This window comes from Pocillopora damicornis, chromosome 10, assembly GCF_964200805.1.
Source record: "Pocillopora damicornis chromosome 10, jaPocDami1.2, whole genome shotgun sequence".
Classification (NCBI taxonomy): Eukaryota; Metazoa; Cnidaria; class Anthozoa; order Scleractinia; family Pocilloporidae; genus Pocillopora; species Pocillopora damicornis.
In genome coordinates, this window is record NC_142679.1 from 15,494,149 (window position 1) to 15,513,997 (window position 19,849).

A 19,849-nucleotide genomic window follows, 5' to 3' on the forward strand; every position below is an offset into this window, starting at 1 on the left:
GAGAGAACTCAAAAAGCTAGAGTTACTCTCGGCTGCGCCTCGAGCTACTCTTACGCATTTTTCGTGCTCTCCAAACTTCCTGCGTGCATCCATAACTCGATATACGCACTCTAAGCATGAAAAAATTCTTAAATGTTTGCGTGTTTGTATTATGAAAAAATATACTCTTAATTCGCGCTGGTTGGTAGTGGGATTGGTTACAGCCACAAAATTTCTCTTGTCAGAAGAAAGAAAAGATAAACACACTTTATCTTGTTTGGCTAATTTTTTATTGAAAGACGTTTGTCAAAAATAACACTCATCTGGGGCGAAGCTAGAATTTTTGAAAGGAAGGTCGCGGTGACGAATTTCCGTGCGCCTTCCTTAGTGTGGCTAATACAGTTGCTTACCTCGTGTTTCAGCACGCCCGCACATTCGCTCGAAGGATTATACAGATTCTTCAGATTCACGCGTTTAAGTTGAAGTGTAGAGAGTATTTGTTGTTCACAGAAATAATTATTTCACAACGGAGAATGGGTGTCATGGAGAAGGCCCCTTCCTGTCTACTTCGTAACTTAGGATTTTAATTTCTAGGCGCCATTTCGATAAATAAGCTTGAGCTCAAAGAGGCTTCTGAGGTCCTAAATGTTAGAATTTCTTCTTGTTTCGAGTGCGGTACAAGTATATGGCGAAGTCGATAAACTCAATAATGGTGAGAATACTGCAGCCGAGAAACAATCCAAGATTGCCCCCAATTTCTCCTACGAAAAATGTTCAGATCACTGTGAGTAAATGGCGTTTGCTTCAACTGATTACCTCCATGAAGTAAGCAACTTGAATTCAACCACTGACACAGTGTTACATGAATGTTATGACTAACAAGGAATGGAGGCTACATCTGATGTCTAAGGCGAAAAGATTCGCGACAAAGCATTGCCTATTTTGAGAAAAAGATTTACGTATAAAAATCGGGAGTGTTCTGGAGATAACTTAAGAATAAAACCCCCTTGGAATAGAGTAGTATTCAATTGAGTATCGAACGTGATCCTGGATTGCTCTGGTTTTGGTTCAGTGATTGGTCTAAAAAAACTCGCGCCACCTTCTCAACCAATCAAATGCCAAACCAAAGCCAATTCCAACTTGGAAACTCTTATTTTCCCGCGCTTCAGGCAGGTTGTCTATTTTTATTATTAGTTAGTGACGACTTTAACCTTTCATCGGATTGGTACTTCCATTAGATGTATATCGGAGATTGGTGTCGGAGCTTGACGAAAAACCATCATTGATGAAAAGGATGCATTTTTTTTTTCACTAGGGAAACAAACTCATGTAAAGATGTCCCACAGAAAAACGGTAATTATATCAAGCTCATGAACTACAACTGCAGCCGGACCAACTTCTCAGCATGTTCCAGTACGATTATCAAGGAATTCAAATGTTAATGTTCTTTCAAAAAAACGTGAGAATAACTGAAACCAACTTACCCATGAGTGCCCCACTATCATATTGTGACTTCTGCTTGAGAACCTCATAACTATTTGTTGTGTAAGCAACTTGGAGGTTAATCAGGTTCCTTCTGCAAAGAAAAAACGCACAGAGATAAAAATATAAAGACATCATAGTAAAATTTTTAAAAAAGTCCGAGTTTTCTATACATATCATACATACAGCGTCATAAGATATCGTAATACATGACACATGAATGCAAATCTGTGTCCGTAAGTGGGCAAGTTCCCTCAATCCATAGCAGCTACTCTGCTTCAATTTTTTTGGGTTGCTGCTCTCGGAGTTGTGCAAGCAAAAAATCATTCCAAGAAGAAAATGTGAGGATAGGTGAACAAAATGTAAGAACAAAACTACTGATCACAATAAAACAATGCACACACAAAAAAAACCTAGCAACAAATGGGCCGCACTCGATTCATAGAACTACAGAAATTGTTACAAAAAGTTCATAATTTAGAAGCATAAACTAAATAGTTGCACAACAAGTTATACTTACATACACTTAGGTTTTCACTTTTTTACTTACTTCCATCGAATGTTTCACATACTATTCAGCAGTCTAGCTACATTTGACATACCTCAGATAATCATCTGTCCTGTTATATCCTCTCGTTTGCAATATTTTTATGAGTGATGGGTTTGGAAAAGCCGCAGTAGTTGTTGTTGTTTCGTAACTGACCACGTCACAAGCGAGGGGACAGTCACATTTTAAAGTTCCTGCCAACATCTCTGTATCAGATAATACATATGATTGCATGTTATTATACATTATTAAAAACTGGATCATTGGATAATGTAATTCAAGAGTTTATATTGGCTTGGCCATCATGGGTTATGAGCCATTACACCATGCAGGCAAATTATGACGAGTTAAACCGGAAGTGTTTTTGAAACATTCCGTTTGTTCTTACAAAGTAAAGTTGGGAAGATTTAATAAAACAATTATTCCATTCGCGCGTTGGATATGAGGTGATTAAAACCAACTCAGCCCTACGGGCCTCGTTGGCTATCTATCATCTCATATCCAACACGCGCTTGTTTATCATTATTTATGAATCTTCATTTTTTTGACCAAGAATTTCATATAAAGTGGATGCCAGTCCTCAAACCCATTTTCCTGTATATTGTGACCATAAAGCTAATGGTTTGAACCCGGAGATAGAGAACATCTGATCGTGTAGTCTGATCGTCCAGGTGAGGGTAGCCCTAAGAGGAAATGTTCTTGGCAGAGGTTATTGACGGTATTAAATCGATTTTCAGAGTAATAAATCACAATATCATATTATAAAAACGTTTGTCTGAAACAGCCTTGACCAGGCCTACAGAAAGACAGACAGAGAGACTGACAGAAAGGCAGACAGACCGTTATTCTTGGTGGTTGGGTCTGACTGACTGTGCTGTGGCACAGCACAGTCAGACCCAACCACTAAAGAATAACAACACACATTAACTGAGGAGTCCAGACAAACAACAGGAGGCCAGATGGAAGGAAATAGCCTGTTAATTTTACCAACCAGAAAATACGTCGATAAGGCAAGGTCTGTCATCCCTGAAGCAGATCCGTTCGTTAATTAAGCGATCTGAGAAAAAACAAATATCGTCATCATTAAATCATTTCATGAAAAGGAAATGAGCCCACAGTTCTTAACAATACAGTGCCGGATAATCAACACTACTCTTCTATGAAATTCCACAAGTCCTCGCAAGATGTTATCTTCCAACGTTGATAGGAACACCACGCCCATAATACAAGTGATCAATTACATAAACGTAAACCATACGATATACTAACACGAGTTCCTGTGTTGTTTGTACTACATCCCAACTACACCCACAATCTGTAAGCTACTTTTTTCCTAATTGATCACCCTGCATTTATATTGATAAATTTGAGTTACATTAAAAGTGCCAACGTGTCCAATGATCGATCATTCAATCTCCATTAAATTTCCCTGACATAAAGGACAGTGTAAACGCACACCAATCACTTAGATAGAGTAAAGAGATCCATTAAATTGATAAAACAAAATTAGCGAAGAATATTCAAACGGCAAAAAAAGAAGGGATGAATAGAAATGACAACATCAAGGAGAGCTTAAGCAGTTTGTTTCCTTACCAGGATCATTTGGTAATCTACAGCCGCATTTCCTTGCTGTTTCATTTGATATACATTCGTAATAACATCCGTCAGAGTCGTACTTTGGAAAACCTTTCAGCTTTTTGTTGTCGGTGCATTTTGTTTCATAGGGCGATCTCTTGTTTGTATACTTTGAAACAAAAACAAACGAACAGACCATGAGACAAGACTTTCCTCCGTCTAAGGTGCTACTGCAAATAGCTGTACGATGCAAGTCTGAGTAAGTGAATGGTGACCTTTGGTACTTTTTGATTGGTCACTTATGTAAAGTCGATCCTGGTAGTTTCTCGGCTTATTTGGCGAACTGAACAAATCGTTTTCAGGGTGTTACACCTTTAATATGCTAGATATTGGACAGAGATTTCAAAATTCATAACTTATATTTGAGAAGTGGAGTTTGAAAGGGTGGATTCAACACACTCCTTTCCCCTCTTTATACGACTTTGGGTTGATTATTAATAGTTATATACAGTTTTTTATTACCTCCTTCCGTTTGACACTGATCTGAGCATAACTCCCTGGAGCCACCAGGACATTTTTGGCGGGGTTTATGTAAACACCCTGATCATGGACAATGATCCGGATGCCCTCAGAGAAAGCCCCAACTAAGTGGTCATTCAAATTGAGGTCTAATATCATCGACAGACCGGTAGATGTATCGCCATAAGATACGTTCATTGCTTCCTTGCCATCCCTCCCGGAGTTGAATGTGAAGCACACCCCATGGTCACTCATAGTGGGGATAAAATCTTTGTAAGTGCACCCTCCATTCCGCAGTGCAGCAAAAATACACGTCCCAGGAATGATCATTCGCCACAGACTTGGACCATAGGCTTGTTGGAATTTTTTGTCATCGAACAATTTCTTGTCTTTCCGAATGATCTCCTGGAGTTCCTTCTTGTAGTCATCGGTGCAATTACTGAGAGCCACAGAAACGTCCTCGGCGCTGTGATCTGAGCAACAGCACAGCAAGGCCTCACCACAGGGCCTCCCCTTTCTAACATGCGCTGTTGCTTTGCAGGAGGGTAAGTCCAGCCCTAGTGATTCAAACTGTGGATCATCGTCTGTCATGAAAATTTTAGTCCTCGTAAACGATGTCATCGGGCACAAACTAACCGCAGGAAATCGCATTCCCTCTTCTGGGTAACGGATTCTAAAGACCGTAGCAATGGGGTACTGGAAGTACTTAAAAATGCTGCTGTACATCGAATAAAGAACCCAGGCAGTGAAAGCCAGCAAGAGAACGAGCCAAAATATCCGCACACAAGGAGAGGACCGAACAAAAACGTTTCTGAGGCCATGAAGGCTTGAGCTTTCTGCAAAATCACTCCACTTTTCTCTTCTTGCACCTTCACCTTTTGCGTGAGGACTATCTTGAATGTAGAACGTTTTCACTGGATTATTCGCAACGTTGGTTTTTTCTAAGAAGTAAAAAAAAAACCTAAATTTTTCAAATAAGCTGGTGTTAAGAGAACCGATAAGCACAACTATCGGTAAACCGTAGTCACATGTAACTATGTAATCTTAAAATATTGTTCTGAAGATACCAAGGGGAAGCACTTCCTAAGAATATTTGATTTGTACTAATAATTAACACGGTATCTCCATCCACGCACCTTAACTCCAACTAAAGAAGTGTTCATCGGCCGAAATTTTAACCATACTAAGCAGCGTTTGTTGCTGTACATTTTAAACGTTACCAAATCACACTGCACGATTGTTCAATAAAGCAGTCCAATTAGATTGTCGTTAAGAAACACCCGACCAGTCCAATCTTAAGAGCAGAAACAAACAAAAAGAACTCTAGGGTCCTTAAAATTATCAACGGTTAGTCCCTAGCCGAACGAGGCGAAATCTTTTCGAGTTATATTGGAGGATCGTACCTCATGTTCAAAAAAGATTCCAGCAAAAAGATTCCAGCGTAGCTGATGGTTAAGAAAGACTGTACCAGCGACAGGTGAAATATTAAAACGCTTTACCAAACGATATGACATGAAAAAAACCATGAGAGCTCAGCCGGAAAAGAAAAAGAATTGTTGGAAAATTTTGATCTCTCTTCTGACTGTTAGCACTTTATCGAATGATCACATATATTTTGTTAGGTGTTTTCTAACATACTTGTTGTGGTTCAATTTTATCCTTGGTTCAAATTTTCTTTTCTTTTGTTTTTGGGTATTGTAATGTATGATAATGAGTTTGAACAAAGGAAAATAGAATTTGAACCAAGGATAAAATTAAACCACAACATACTTGTTTACATAGCGGGAGAGGAATCAAGGCCCAGTTCAAACGTCGAACTTCACAAGACACAAACCAGAATGGGAGAATTAAGTCCATGTTAAGTGTGACGATTGAAGAAGTTGAGTTAGTCCAACTTGGATCGACCAACAAATATTGATAAAACGTACGAAGGTCGACTGTGGGATAAGCTTCGATCTTTTCACGAATCGAACTTGATGGGTAAACAAAAAAAATACCTTGTTTGAAATCCTACCGACCGAAAGATTTATTCTTGCTGCTCTGAATTGGTTCGACGAAATATAATGTTCGATACTTGACCTTACGGTGGAACTTTTCCTGTTTGGGTTGACCAAAATGGCAATCTAGTTCTTTTCAAGTGAAGCTCAACTTTTTAACTGTACCTATCGTTGATTATAATCCTGTGTGAAGAACTTAACGCTGAGCTGCACCCCTTTGCGAAGGAAAAGTCATTGTGGGAGCAAACATTGTAATGACGGAGCATAATGTAGCATAGCATAATAGTCTTCGAGTACGTATCTATAATTTGTATAATTATTTCAAAATCGAGTCGGCCAAGCTTAAAATTGGCGAGGTATTGCATCAATTAAATGCTTACATCAACAAAAGAAAAAAAACTAACGGGCCTGCATGGATAGATTTTATTTTTTATTTCAATCACGCGTTTGGTAGCTCAAAAAATTGTCATAACTATAAAACTCAATACAATGGTGGTAATAGGGTTGGGAAAAATAAGCAGCCTAATGCAGTTTATGAATATTAAAGTTTATCTTTGTCGTGCCAAAATTGAATATTAAAGAGAGATGCTTTAAGTCGCAAATCGAAGACGCCTGCTCGTTTTAATTAGGTAAAATTATATATTCTCGGCGTCTAGAAGATCCGGTAAAACGTTCTCGCTAAGATATTACATTCACTGAATCTCAGGGTGAGGGAAATATTCATGAAAGAGACCATCACGCTATTTTAATTTTCCTCATTAATTTCACTTTAAATCAATTGACTGAAAGCGAACGAAAACTTAATCAGTACCATTCTCGGTCTTTCGGAAACGTTTCCATAATGATAAGGATTACATGCTTTCTTCTAAAATCATCTACCTTTAAACGCTTGTTTGTTTTGACAGAAATACGTGCTATAATTAACTGTGTTTACCACTAAAACCACTACTTTGGAAACCTTGGTTCGATGAATTCGTGAGTAGCACCTGACTACAATCAGCTGTTTCATTCGATTCCAAAGACATCTTATTCACACGATGAAGCAAACTCCATTACAGAATTTGTACAAGAATGACCTTACCTAGACTCGAACCGTTGTCAACATCTAAGCTCGTAAACACATCAATAACATGACTTGAGTTGTTTGGGCCATTTGCAAATTTTACAGACTCTTCTTGGTCCTCCACCGAATTGATACCCACAGCTTTCTTGTAGCTGGGTTTTCTTTCGCGAGATTTATCGTGAATATGGGTAAGTTTTCCTTCCATCAAGCTGCTACAAACAATGCTTGAATTTCTATCGCGTCGTGAATTATTCGGTGAGTCACGCGATGAGCGGTCTATCTTCGAACTGAGCTTTGTGACACTCCTAATCGTGTCCAGTCTCCTGAAAGAATTGTGCAAGTCACGCAAGAGAAAATTTAACATCATTTCCAGTAGACCACGTCACCTGAAGAAGATTAGCAGTATACAATTGGAACGTCGCGTTTGATCATATGCATACGTTAATCAACCACCAAATATTACTATTAATGTCATTATTTTACATCAGAAAGTGATTACATTTCGAGAAAACGATGAGATTTTATTTCTGGAGCATCCGCCAAGATTAATTCTAGTTCCACAAGCTTTTTTTACGATATTAACAGAAATTGTCTTTTTCATGCCAAGCACAAAATTTCCAACATCATGAAGAATGTTACGTATGGAGCGAACGTTTAAGGTTGATGTCTCAATTCTACTACTTAAACGTACTTGCTAACAAAAGGTAAGCTCTGAGGATAAATAAAGGCATTAATTAAGTCAAGTCAAGCTTGCAACCAACTTCTGGCAAAGCAGCCAGTTACATGAAATGGCTTTATTTGTGCATTTCTATAAAAAAAAAAAAAAAGCTGTCGTGCTTTTTACGGGTTAAAGGAGAGTCTCCCTCTGCAAAGTCAGGCATTTAACCCTTCAATCCCTAACATCAGTAGGAATATTCTCTATACTGTTTTCTAAACATTTCCTATGGTAGTGACAAAAAGAATTTGTTTACAATCAAGAGATTCTTTAGTTGGTGATCATTTCCTTTATTCTCATGACCTTAATGTGTGATTTAGGAGTGATATTGTAAGGAGAAATTAGACGTCAGTCTCTCTTAGAGTTTAAAGGGTGAAAAAATGCTTTAGTCCTATGATTCTTGATGAGTTATATCGCTAAGCAGTTATTTTTTTTTGCGTTGGATTGAAAAGGTTTTATTTGTTTATATAATCAATAATGAAAATTTAAACTTACCCCTTGCAAAGTTTAATCAACAGTGTGTTCTTGTGGAAGAACTGCATTGGAAATCAAATAAACACCCAAAAATAGCCTCTGACTTTAAACGAGTTTTAATTTCTATCTGTTAATTTTAATAAGTAATGTCCTTTACTTATTAAACCCACAGAAAATAAAATTCAAAACAAAACTAAGGTTTACCTACACAAGTCTTCTGACAGGAAAACTGCAAGTAATTTTGACAATTTTTTAGGAAAGAGAAAAACGTTGGTGATATGTTCTTTGTACTTGTGCTAACACTATCGACCACTGATAATTTCCTTAGTTTTGTTTTAGTTTCAATACGTCAATACACACGATATCTCCCGGGGTGACTACTTGAACTTTGTTGAGAGGTGTAATTATTTATATTTTGTTGATTCATGTAGTTTTCAATTGTTTCACACATTGTAATGTTTTGTAAACTTTGAGAATCTAAAGACCTTGACCATGCACGTACGTGCTCACCATAAATTCGACACAGGCGGGAAATTTTTGCATATAGCACTTTTAGTGGTGATTGAGTTTTTAAGACAAATTCCTCTTAAACTAAAAATACCGATGCTGGCGACATGATTTAGTCTTTTCCTTTTCTGATTCAATATTTTAAGAACATTTTACTGCGTACATCACTTTAGTTTGATCTGCCCAGTGACCAGTTGAGAGCTAGCCAAGCTAAGGTTATCGCTCCGGTGGTACCCCGAAGAAACAACTAAGTAAGCAACGTGAAAAGGCAAGGAAACCTTCCGTCACCCACGCCTACCAATGATCGTCTTCTTGGATGACTGTGCTATCACCTTAGGCCCGACGAAAAAACCTCTCGCAAAGTGTGGTTTGTTCCGCTTTCCCTCCGCTTAAAAGCTTGTTATAAAAAAAAATCCATATAATTTTCATGTCTACGCATTGTTACAACTTGCATACAAAAAGAGAAAAAACATGACATTGATCTAGTTCAATTTTAAATCCAATCAAAGACATTTACGAAAAATCTCTTCGAGAAGTGATTTTATATTTTGAAGGAGAAACAAATGCATCTTTAACAGTTAGACCGAGTAATCTGGTGAAGAGCTAAGAACAGATGATTTGAGAATTCGATTTATTCTACACGCTTTGAACTTGTCATCAATTATATCATGCTGGCAATATTATTTATGTTATGTATAGGATCAGCGCCACGCCCCCGATGTCAAAAATGTCAAATCAAAAATTCAAAAGAAAAGGTTTTTCGGGTTCACAGATATCGCCAGACTTGAAAGGAATCAATGCCATGACCACGCAAATTTTTCTCTCGAAAGACAAAAACACTTGTTTTCACCAAATGTAAAAAAAAATGTTATTTATCACTTTGTCTGGGAAAAAAGTGTATTCGATATCATGGACAAATGAATGCAAAACTGGTATTAAATCAATTATTTAAGAGAGGAAACTCTTGCCTCTTAAGTCGTACATGCGCGAAAGTAATCTGTTCTTAATAAAGTAGAGGGCAATTATTGTTTGCCTCAGTAAAGATTCAAACAGCCTTTGAACCTTAAGCGTTGAATCCACAGTTCCTTAATTGCAAGGTAAATATCGAATTTAGTTTATTTAAAATTAAAGCCTCACTTTTTCCTAGAATTTTTTCCGTGAAATATTTGGACGTCAGTAAGGCAAGTATTAATGTGAGGAAGTCAATTCGTAATGAGATCATCTAAGTATACTTTAATCTAGTAAAATAAGGTCCTGTAGTATGCTTAAATTTTTATATTTATCTAGAAGTGAATCTAATATGAAGAGTCCCATGTAAAATCCCATGATAACACGGGTCAAAATTTCTTTAACGTGCATTTATGTCATTTACGAACTTAAACTGATGTTGCCTATGTATGTCAATTAGTTTAATAACTCATTCACACCAAAGCTTAAACCTGTTTTAAAGCTGGTTTTTTTAATCACGATTTCAAATTGTTTTCCTCATAAAAGCTGCATAAACTCATGTTTTTCGCCTTTAAATGTAACACCTGGCATTGAAAATACAAGTTAGTAATTACTTGAAAGCTATGGGAAATGGGGGTTTTTATTTCTCTGTTTCTGATTTTCACTCAGTTAAACTCACCTTAGCTAAACATGTTTTGCTAGTGCGAATCTGTTCAACTTATTTTCAAAGATTATGGGGACGATTTGTCGACTTCAGATGTAGCACATTGAAATTACGAGTTAGCAATTACTCGAATCTTATGGAAAATTCAGTTTAGCAGTCCTCTGTTTCTGATTTTTATTCAGTTAAACCTACTCTGACTAAATATGTTTTGCTGGTGTGAATCAGGTATAAGTTTGAATATGCTCAACTTCTTATAAGATTATGGAGATGAGTTGATACAATCCATAGAGCGTATTTGTACGTAAAGGTATCCCACAGTAACGCATAGTATATCAGAGAGGGCCAAAATTGAAAATAATCGTCAATTAATCCAGTATGTACAGACACTAACTTCAGTGGCTTAAAAAAGGGAATTGTAACAGTTCACAGACTCATCTTGGTGATCAAGGGTGAAAGGAGATAAAATTATTTTTCTCTCTGAATTGAAAAAATCTTCATTACATCATTACTTGATTTTCCTCAGAGTTCACAAGCAGGTGCCATTAGGATGGATTTAGTAGTATTACGTAATCAACATTATTAGGTAATTTTGGTTTTTATCGGCTGACTTGACTTGGACACCGTAAAGAGTTTCAAAGCTGACGTTTCAGGCGTTAGCCCTTCGTCAGAGCGAATAGAGGAATTGTGAGTTGTGTGTGTGTGTTTATATACAGAAAATAAAGTGGGAAAACGACGACGAGAAAAAGAAGAATTAAAAACAAGTATATATTGGCTAAATGGAAGCGTTCGTTGATACTGTAAGGACTAATAGTGCCGATTTGAAAGATAAATTTTTGTTGAAGAAGTATTCAACTTTCCGAATTGTCTTGAAGTATAGGAAGGCCGCAGACTTCCAAGTGCTGCTTAGAATGATTAGGGAGATTTCAGTGACTGTCAACTGGTTTGGATACGTCCCTTTCATTCCTTTCTATGTCGCGTAGATGTTCTGCGAATCGATCACCTAGTCGTCCTCCTGTACCACCAATGCCTATTTTTTTTTTTTGCAATAAGTACAAGTTATGCAATTGCTGACATTGGTGGAGGTGCATGTGAAGTGATCAGTAATCTTGATGGGTCATTTGGGTCCCGATATTTAATCAACGTTATGAATGAAAGGACATGTTTTGTATCGTGCGCAGGTGCATTAGAAAGTACCGGGTCATTTCACCCTCACAACAACTGCGTGGTTTTGAGAGTGAAATTTGAGAGGAAATAGAATGATACAGGAATTTTCTTTCTGTGACGTTTATAGTATTGATTGTCGATGAAATTGTTGGGCGCGGAGATAGCCCGCTTCAGCGACAGAAACAGGTAAAAGACATTACTATATAAAAGACGAAGTTGCCTATGTTTTTGTCGCGTTTTAATGAAAGTATTGGAGGTTGCAAAAAGATAGTTCAAGGTTCTGAAATGTTTTGAAGTAATTTAAAGTTTTTAAGGATGGGAGATTTAATTGCGTGGTTGTGAGGGTGAAATGTGAGAGTGAATGGAATGCGATCAGTATTTTCCTTCTGAGCCGTTTGTACTGCTGACTGTCGATCAATTTGTTTGGGGATGGAATTCTTGACGCGAAGATGAATACAACAAGTAACTGAGAGAGTCTATAAAAGGGGGTAATTTTCTAAAGAAACTGTAGTGCTGCGTCGGTGGGAGAGTATAGCAGGTAATTTAGTGTTAACAATTGAGTTGAAAACGTAAATTGGCCACCGTAAAGGGTAAAAAAGCTGACCTTTCGAGCATTGCCCCTTCGTCAGGGCGATTGGAGGAATTGTGGGTTGTGTGTGGGTTTGTATGCAGAAAGTGGAGCTACGCTATTGGTGGGAATATGGTGATGAGAAAACAGGAATAAATTAGTTGAATGCACAACGCTCGTTGATTCCGTGGGGATTAAGGGATTAATTTGGAAGATAAATTTTTGTTCTATTGTTTTGCGGCTTTCCGAACTGCCTAGATGTAAGGAAAGGCCACAAACTGCCATATGCTGTTTTGAATAATTAGGGAGATTAAAGTGTCTAGCGACTGGTTTGGATGCGTCCTTGTCATTTCTTTCCACGTCGCGAAGGTGTTCTCGGAATCGGTCACCTAGTCGTCTTCCTTTTTGCCAATGTATAACTTATTGCAATAAGTGCAAGTTATGCAGTAAATAACATTGGCGGAGGTACACTTAATGTGATCAGTGATCTGAATGGATCTCTTGGGTCCCGATATTTTCTCTACGTTATGAATGAAAGGACAAGTTTTGCATCGTGTGCGAGTGCATTTGAAAGTTCCAGGATGGTCATTGGTTAAAAATGAACTCCTGACCAAAAAATTGCCAATGTTTTTGCCACGTTTGAATGAAATAAGTGGGGTTTGCGAAAAGATAGTGCCAGTCTCTGAATTGTTTTGGAGTAATTCAAAGTTTTTAAGAATGATAGATTTAACCGCGAGGTTGTGAGGGTGAAATGTAAGAGTGAATGGAATAGTGCTGACTGTCAATTTTTTGGGCACGGTGGTGGCCCGCTTCAACGACAGAAACAGGATAGCCACATTTATCGAAAAACTGGCACATTGCCTCTGATTATTCGCAAAAATCAGAGTCGTCACTACATAAAAGACTAAGTCCGAGAAACTGTGAAAAAGGTATGGAGTTCTTGACGTGTGATAGATGTGAAGATGAATACAACAAGTAACTATGTGAATCTGTAGGTTTGTAGTAAACACTAATGCATAAACTGTTGTCTTCAATTGAAATTTTGATGTCTAGGAAAAGCCAAAGAAGTGTCGGAAATTTCCCACACACAAGTTCGGTGGGACAACTGCAGTCGTCACTGTAACGACCGTAGAGTTCAGGTTTGGGGCCAAGTTGTATTGACTGAAAAATTGGTGTTCGATAAAACCTACGAAAATATTGGTCTCCGAATTCGGAAAGCAATTGAGTGCAAGCACGAGTTTGGCTATACGGAGCAGTGTTTCATAACTAGATTCCTTAACAGTGCGTTGATCAAAAAAGTGTTTGAGGGCCAGGAGACCTTCACCATTGGGAATGACAGTATAAAGAGATGCCATATCAAAAGTAAAAATAAGTTTTGTCTTCTCTAAGGAAATCAAAGGCGGGCAAAAATTGTATGCGTTTTGGCTTTCTTTAAGGTCTTCCTTATGGGTCTTCTTAAGTTGCTAGGTTTGTGGATCCTAGGTAAGAACTGAATACAAGAGGTTTTAGGAGCGGTGATGGTGAGATTTTTTGCGGTGGCCAGCAAGTCATTATTAGCGATTGTGATGAGAAGTTATTTCCGAAAAGAGCTGTATAATGCAAATAAATTTTGTCGGACTATAGCATTGGGTAGTTAGCTTACGCACAGCAGTATGCTCCATACAATATAGTACACCCATTAGGAAAGCGAATGGAGAAATTGTCGCAAACCTAGATAAAAGATATCTGAATAATAACAAGAAATGTTCTTATTCATGCTCTCAGCCTTCAACGCTCAACTAACCAGATTTCCTCACCATAATGATCCCCGTGGAGTCGATGGAGCCTACCACTGCCCCATTAAAGGAACTGGCAAAATCAAAGCCCTCTCTTTTATCCAAATGGAAAGAGTTTGCCGCAAACACAACTGTCCATGGGCTACGACATGTCGTCCAAGCGTCTTTACCTGCTAGTAGACGACTGGTGTGGGCAATCCTACTCTTCGCAGCTTTAGGTGCTTATTTGTACAATTCGACAATAAGCTTCAAAAAATTTATTTCAAGACCAATAAGAACCGAAATTTCGCAAGAAACACCTCGGGATGGCTTGAAGTTTCCTGCAGTTACAATCTGCAATTTAAATCAGTTCATGAAAACAAAGATAGACACGACCGATGAGGACGAAAACTTTAAAAAATTGGGATTAAACATCAGCGGATGCAGTGAAACAAGAACTGTTCGTGGTAATCTGACATGTGGCCAAGCTTTGCTGTGCGCTTTTTCTGATTATGGTCCCTTTCTGGTGGACAACTGTAACTATTCGACCAGGCAGAGAATAATGAGTGTTCTTAATCACGCAAAACGTATCTATGACGAAAAAGAATTCCTTACTAAGTATGGGCATGACCTCTTTGGCAATAACAGCATGAGTGGAGATTTGAAACATTGTGCTTTTAAAGGCCGGGAACAAATAAACTGCTCGGAACATCACTTCATTCCAGTTGTTACAAATAGTGGCATCTGTTACACGTTCAATTCTGGTTATAATGGGTCTACGAAGAGTGAGCCGTTTCGTTCTTTTTATGAAGGTTCAGATTTTGGTTTAGCCATTGCTCTAAACGTTCAAACAAATGAGTCCACATTCAGTGCCTCCTCTAGTGGCTTAGCAGTTAATGTACATGACCAAGACACCTATGTAAATTATCATACTGCGTTTAAAGTCCAGCCCGGTGCACATGCGTCTGTTGCAATCAAGATGACCCAGGTAAGTATATAAATGCTGTGACAAAGAAGGCTAGTAAAACTGATCGAAATGTCCACCTATTTGAAATGTTCTTTGCGGATGAATCATCTTGTATTTTTATCGGACATATTCAAACGAATCTCAACGTATTTCCATTCTTCTGCACTTACTCGGAGCATCATATCAAGGTTAGCCTTCAAGTAGATGTCTCAGGAAATAGTCTTCCGTTCGAGAGGCAAGTATTTGGTTAACCTAGGGGCTCCTTACACTTTCAACTCAATCCAGCTTCCTCTCTCTCTTTCTCTGCCTTGATGTATACCATTTTATCGTCTTTTAGTACAAAAGACTCCAGGCGCCCTTCAAAACAAATTGCAGCAAAGTGGATAGCTTGGCGGGGATCAAGTCATACACGAAAGATGGCTGCATCTATCAGTGTCAGTCAAATCAAAGTATGGATAAATGCGGATGCCAAAAAAACCATGCTTTACCAGGTGGTATAAAAGATAAATGTTGTGCTTTTACGAATGAGCTTGAATTCAGAATTGTCTTAAACTATATATGGATACCAATGTGTTATCGACTTAGCTCGTTCGGTCAAGATATGATCCAAGTTTTTTTTCAAAATTTTTGTAAAATTGCCCGGACAGTAAAGAATGTACCATATGACATAAGATACTGCACCACAAAATCGCCTGTTCAAGCCACGAATCTTTCTTTGTTTTGACCAGCTAAATACTTTTTCGGACTGTATCGTCGCCAGAATTGATGTCAGACATTTTCTTCGAGATAAATTTGAATCGCATAGAAGTTATAAGGTACATAAGCAAGCTACAAGCTCTCTTCACATTTTGTAAGATTAAAGCTGGTACTCTCAGGCTTATCTTTCTCGTTCGGTAAGCTATTAAGAACATAGCATTTGCTTTATTCAGTGCCCGGGACAAGCCCATATTGTGTTATATTGAAATTTATGCTGAAGACGTTTTTGCCTCCACTATAGCAAAGAAACATTCCAAAGTTGTGCCCCGTTTCTTATGATGTCCTTGTTTGACATTTTTGCCTAGATCTGCGGGGTTTGCCTGTGTGTTCCTTTCAAGACAATCCGTGTCTTCAAAAAGCAAGAAGTAAGAAATATATTTTTTTAATAAGTCGTTCTCACTTCCTCGGTGAGCAGCTAACCTAATCTATTGGTTCATCGTATCAGCCGCTATTTTATTGAATTTCAAGCCAAAATGGCAGCCGTGACATCGTGTGAAAGCGTTCTATAAAAAATACTTATTATGATTGTGATTTTCTTGACGAATTCTATCAGAAAATGTTCTAGAGTTTTAAACAAATACAGACTTCACTTGAACTGTTCATTGATGTAAGATTCATTAATTGATGGACTGCGTGATTGATTAAATCGTACGCTCGAAGGCGTCACCTGCTGAGTGATGATTGTTTATTGGCGTTTATTGTTTAAACACTGTAGAATGTCAGTACAATTTTCAATACTTGTTTTTTATGAATGATTTTCAGGGGAATTTAACTTGACGGAATGTGGCTGCAACAGTGCATGTGAGCAGAGAGTTTATGAATCACGAGTCTCATATGCTAAATTTCCGGACAATACGCTATTAAGGATATTTCGACAAACTTATAATTTCAGCGAGAAATACCTCAGGTAAGTGAGCTTACATACAAGTGATCATTTGCCTTTGAACGGAGCTAGGAGGAGGAAGAAAGAGAAATCGTAAAGGAGCTAGTATTCTTTATTTAGAATAGCATGTGAAATAGAATCTCTGAGCACGTTTTCAGATTTCCGATTGACTCTGTTGAAAAAAGGACCAGAAATATTTCTGTTTCTATCAAATTAATACATTTCTTGTGTTTTCCTTTTCAACTTGTAAGTGAGAACTATGTTTATCTTCAAGTGGGATTTCAATTTTTGTCTTACGAGAAACGCGAAGATGTCCCTGGCTACACAGCTGAGAGCCTTTTCGGTAAGTCAACTATAATGAAGATTCGCCCTGTTTAGAATAAAAAATGCTTTGGCTACACAAAGGTGCTCACAGAAAAAACAAAAAAAACAAAAAAACAAAAACAAAAACCTACCATTTTTAACGGAATTTTCCGGATTTTCTCAGGGATTGGATCTATGTCAGCCCAATAGTTCCGGCTGTGCCAAAACAAATTCGTCGCTGTATTTTCACACGAAAGACGAAATCACCGTCTCCCCCCTCCCCCGTCTCTTCCACCACTGTGGATGATCTAATTTAAACCCTAAGCTTTGCACTGTGAATTTTTTTCTAAGAAAAATTAAAACAAACATAACAAAGACAGAAAGGGAAAAATTCTAACCCACTATTGAAAAAAGACTTGTATATATCAATATATCGAGATATATTAATATTTCTTCTCGTTTGACATTGCAAAAGCTTAGAGTTTCAGTAAATCCTCTTGAGATTTTGACGGTTTGTTGGTGTTTCTGAGGTGCTGATAAACATACTCTTCCCAGTTCCTACGAAAGGAAAACCCAAAGAAAAGTGCCTTCGGCAAGAAAGTTACGTAAAACTGTATTAAGCCTTTACTACTTTTGTTATGGAATTGAATAAAAGGAAACAAGAAATAAATCATGACTTTCTTTATTTAACAATAAAAGTCATTTTCGTTTAGGTGAGCTTGGAGGCAACATGGGTTTGTTCCTCGGGTGCAGTATTCTGACCACCTGTGAGTTCCTCGACTTTCTATGGGAACTCGTACTATCCAAGATAAGGAAACGTCCTGCGGTAGTAAACACGGAGCCTGCATAACCAGCGTAGATGGATCTTACCGAGCATGCAGCTGTGGTGTCGTCTTATATAAATCTACATACCTTAATGTAATTCCTACTTTTATGATAATTTGGCTCATGTTGTGAACAGCCATTTTTGGAAGTGGGGTCATTTATTTGCTTTTTGATATTGATTTATCATGTAATGTTACTGAGCAGTTACTATGTCATATATACAAATCTTCATAACTGACGATCAGTGTAATGCCTTCCTTAAAGATAGTTTGGCGCATGGGTGAGCAGCTAGTGTGAAGAGAGATCACGGAAGAGTGTGTTTCATTTAGTTGCATTTTTGTACAGTATAGTATCCATGTATAATTGACTTACCTAAGAGCTGATTTCTAGTATATAACTAGGAAAATCCTCCCGCTGTTTGTGAGCTGGAATCGAAACCTACCGAAGTCAAGTGTTTCAATGGTGGAGAAAAAAAGAGATTACAAACAAAACGAAGTAAGAATAAATTTGGATGAAAACGGATCAAGCTGAGATGGCTATTGAATCGTTTATACAGCTTTTTATTTTTTAAGGTAATCTCTGACACATTCATACTTCCGTATATGACTGTAATGCCTCATTTCACTTGCTTCGCGGCTTTTGTAGTATATAAAAAAACCGGAATTTTAAAGGAGCACACCACCTTAATATAAAATTATTCCTAGAGTATGAGACCAGACAACCGTTGCACTGTTACTGAGCAGTTACGATGTCGTTTTATACAAATTTTCAAAACTGACGATCAGTGTAATGCCTTCCTTAGAGATAGGGTGAACAGTAAGTGTGAAGAGAGATCACGGGAGTCTGTCACATTTGGATGCTTTTTGTACAGTATAGTAATCATCATGTATAGTTGACTTACCTAAGGGCTACCGAGTGATTTCCAAAATCGGGTGACCGCGCAGCGGGAGTTCGATTTGTTTATGCCTCGTGTATTAAATATATCAAGTTCAGTACCTTCAAAGTCATAAGCCGGGCTTTTTGGGGCTACAAAATAATTAAATAATCAAAGAGTTATGCCAGGCAAATTGATCGAGAGTCCATCAAGTATAGTTTCCCAGAGTCGTGCGGAAAGTTTAAAATGTGCTTCACTTGTGCAACATATACGGATTTATCTTTCTTACTTACTGATAAAATTCCGAGGGTGTGACTCAAGTAACTCAAAAGAAAATATAATCATTTATGAAATTCCGAGATGTAACTCAATGAATTCAAAAGAAAATATCCAGGAAAGCTATAGAAACAGACTCTCAAAAACTGCTCCTGAATTCGAAAACTGTACACAACAATTCTTTACGCTAGCAATGTGCTTACCAGCGTGCTTGTGAGCTCAAATTGCCAGGACTCTGTTTAATTACACGATCAAAGCTCGATCACTGCAAAAAGTGATGACTATCAATTTCATAGATTGATTTTTCAGTTTTAAGCATTAGGAAAAAAGTTATATCATTGCAAGCATGTTCATTACAACCCGAGCATTAAGAGAAAGTGGCTTCGAATGGATCGAGTAGAAAGAATGAAAACATAGAGCTGAAAAGTACCATGACCAAAGAATGAAATTCACTACCCCCGCAGTAGGACTAACACCACTCACCCGTGAGTTTGTTTGCACCACGCATTTGCGGACTTAATATAAACATGAACATCGCTGACTCAACCTCATTTTATTTGGGAATGAGATGGGAATGATAGAAACTTGCTCACACCGTTCGCTTTCATTTGAAAACTTTCTAGGCAAAATATAAATCGTAAGATTACTTCTTTTCCCTTAACACCACGTCTGCATTGAACATTCCAAACGATAGGACAAGAAATACCCTGAAGAATACGAAAACTTTGAGATGTTATTCGAGCGATGAACCGGCGCGAGGGTTTTAAAGCAATGGATGCCAAAGTCATTGTTTTACCGAATCGTGATATTATTTATAAACTGAAGCTTGTATCTAACGACGATTGGTAAAAAAAGGTTTGAATTTTTCTGGGCCTTAGCGTAAGAGAAAACCCAGATAAGACACGACTTAACTTCCCTTCTTTCTCAGACACTTTGTAGTTTGCTTCCCTTGGTTGATGATCTCTTTTCAGTCTGTTTCCTGGAGCTCTTTGTATTTCCTTCTCTCGTT

At 37.8% G+C, this 19,849-nt stretch overlaps 2 protein-coding genes and 1 pseudogene across 2 annotated transcripts; 1 reads left to right on the top strand and 2 right to left on the bottom strand.

Annotated features, from left to right (window-relative positions):
- Nucleotides 1-246: 246 nt before the first annotated feature.
- Nucleotides 247-7,469, bottom strand: LOC113672165 (bile acid-sensitive ion channel). The gene is made up of 7 exons (XM_027188444.2): nucleotides 7,181-7,469; nucleotides 4,106-5,043; nucleotides 3,602-3,752; nucleotides 3,000-3,065; nucleotides 2,064-2,214; nucleotides 1,464-1,555; nucleotides 247-740 (listed from the first exon to the last, which is right to left on the bottom strand). Exons 1-7 carry the CDS (start codon nucleotides 7,365-7,367, stop codon nucleotides 628-630), a joined length of 1,698 nt encoding a protein of 565 aa, XP_027044245.2. The 5' UTR covers nucleotides 7,368-7,469; the 3' UTR covers nucleotides 247-627.
- A 4,890-nt stretch (nucleotides 7,470-12,359) lies between these two features.
- On the bottom strand, nucleotides 12,360-13,557 carry LOC149039107 (uncharacterized; annotated as a pseudogene).
- A 413-nt stretch (nucleotides 13,558-13,970) lies between these two features.
- LOC113681156 (acid-sensing ion channel 2-like) lies at nucleotides 13,971-18,972 on the top strand. Its single transcript, XM_027198221.2, has 6 exons — nucleotides 13,971-14,944; nucleotides 15,261-15,414; nucleotides 15,985-16,044; nucleotides 16,442-16,586; nucleotides 16,814-16,905; nucleotides 17,579-18,972. The coding sequence occupies exons 1-6, from the start codon at nucleotides 14,003-14,005 to the stop codon at nucleotides 17,713-17,715; spliced, it is 1,530 nt and encodes a 509-aa protein (XP_027054022.2). The 5' UTR covers nucleotides 13,971-14,002; the 3' UTR covers nucleotides 17,716-18,972.
- The last annotated feature ends 877 nt before the right edge of the window (nucleotides 18,973-19,849 follow it).

Excerpts from the sequence above, each read along its gene's own strand:
- LOC113672165 (XM_027188444.2), bottom strand. The coding sequence starts at position 7,367 with ATGGAAGGAAAACTTACCCATATTCACGATAAATCTCGCGAAAGAAAA. Across the intron at positions 2,215-2,999 it reads CCTTATCGACGTATTTTCTG|AGATGTTGGCAGGAACTTTA; the intron begins GTTGGTAAAATT and ends TATCTGATACAG. Across the intron at positions 1,556-2,063 it reads AGGACAGATGATTATCTGAG|AAGGAACCTGATTAACCTCC; the intron begins GTATGTCAAATG and ends TTTTCTTTGCAG.
- LOC113681156 (XM_027198221.2), top strand. The coding sequence starts at position 14,003 with ATGATCCCCGTGGAGTCGATGGAGCCTACCACTGCCCCATTAAAGGAA. Across the intron at positions 14,945-15,260 it reads TTGCAATCAAGATGACCCAG|TACAAAAGACTCCAGGCGCC; the intron begins GTAAGTATATAA and ends ATCGTCTTTTAG. Across the intron at positions 16,587-16,813 it reads TTCAGCGAGAAATACCTCAG|TGAGAACTATGTTTATCTTC; the intron begins GTAAGTGAGCTT and ends TCAACTTGTAAG.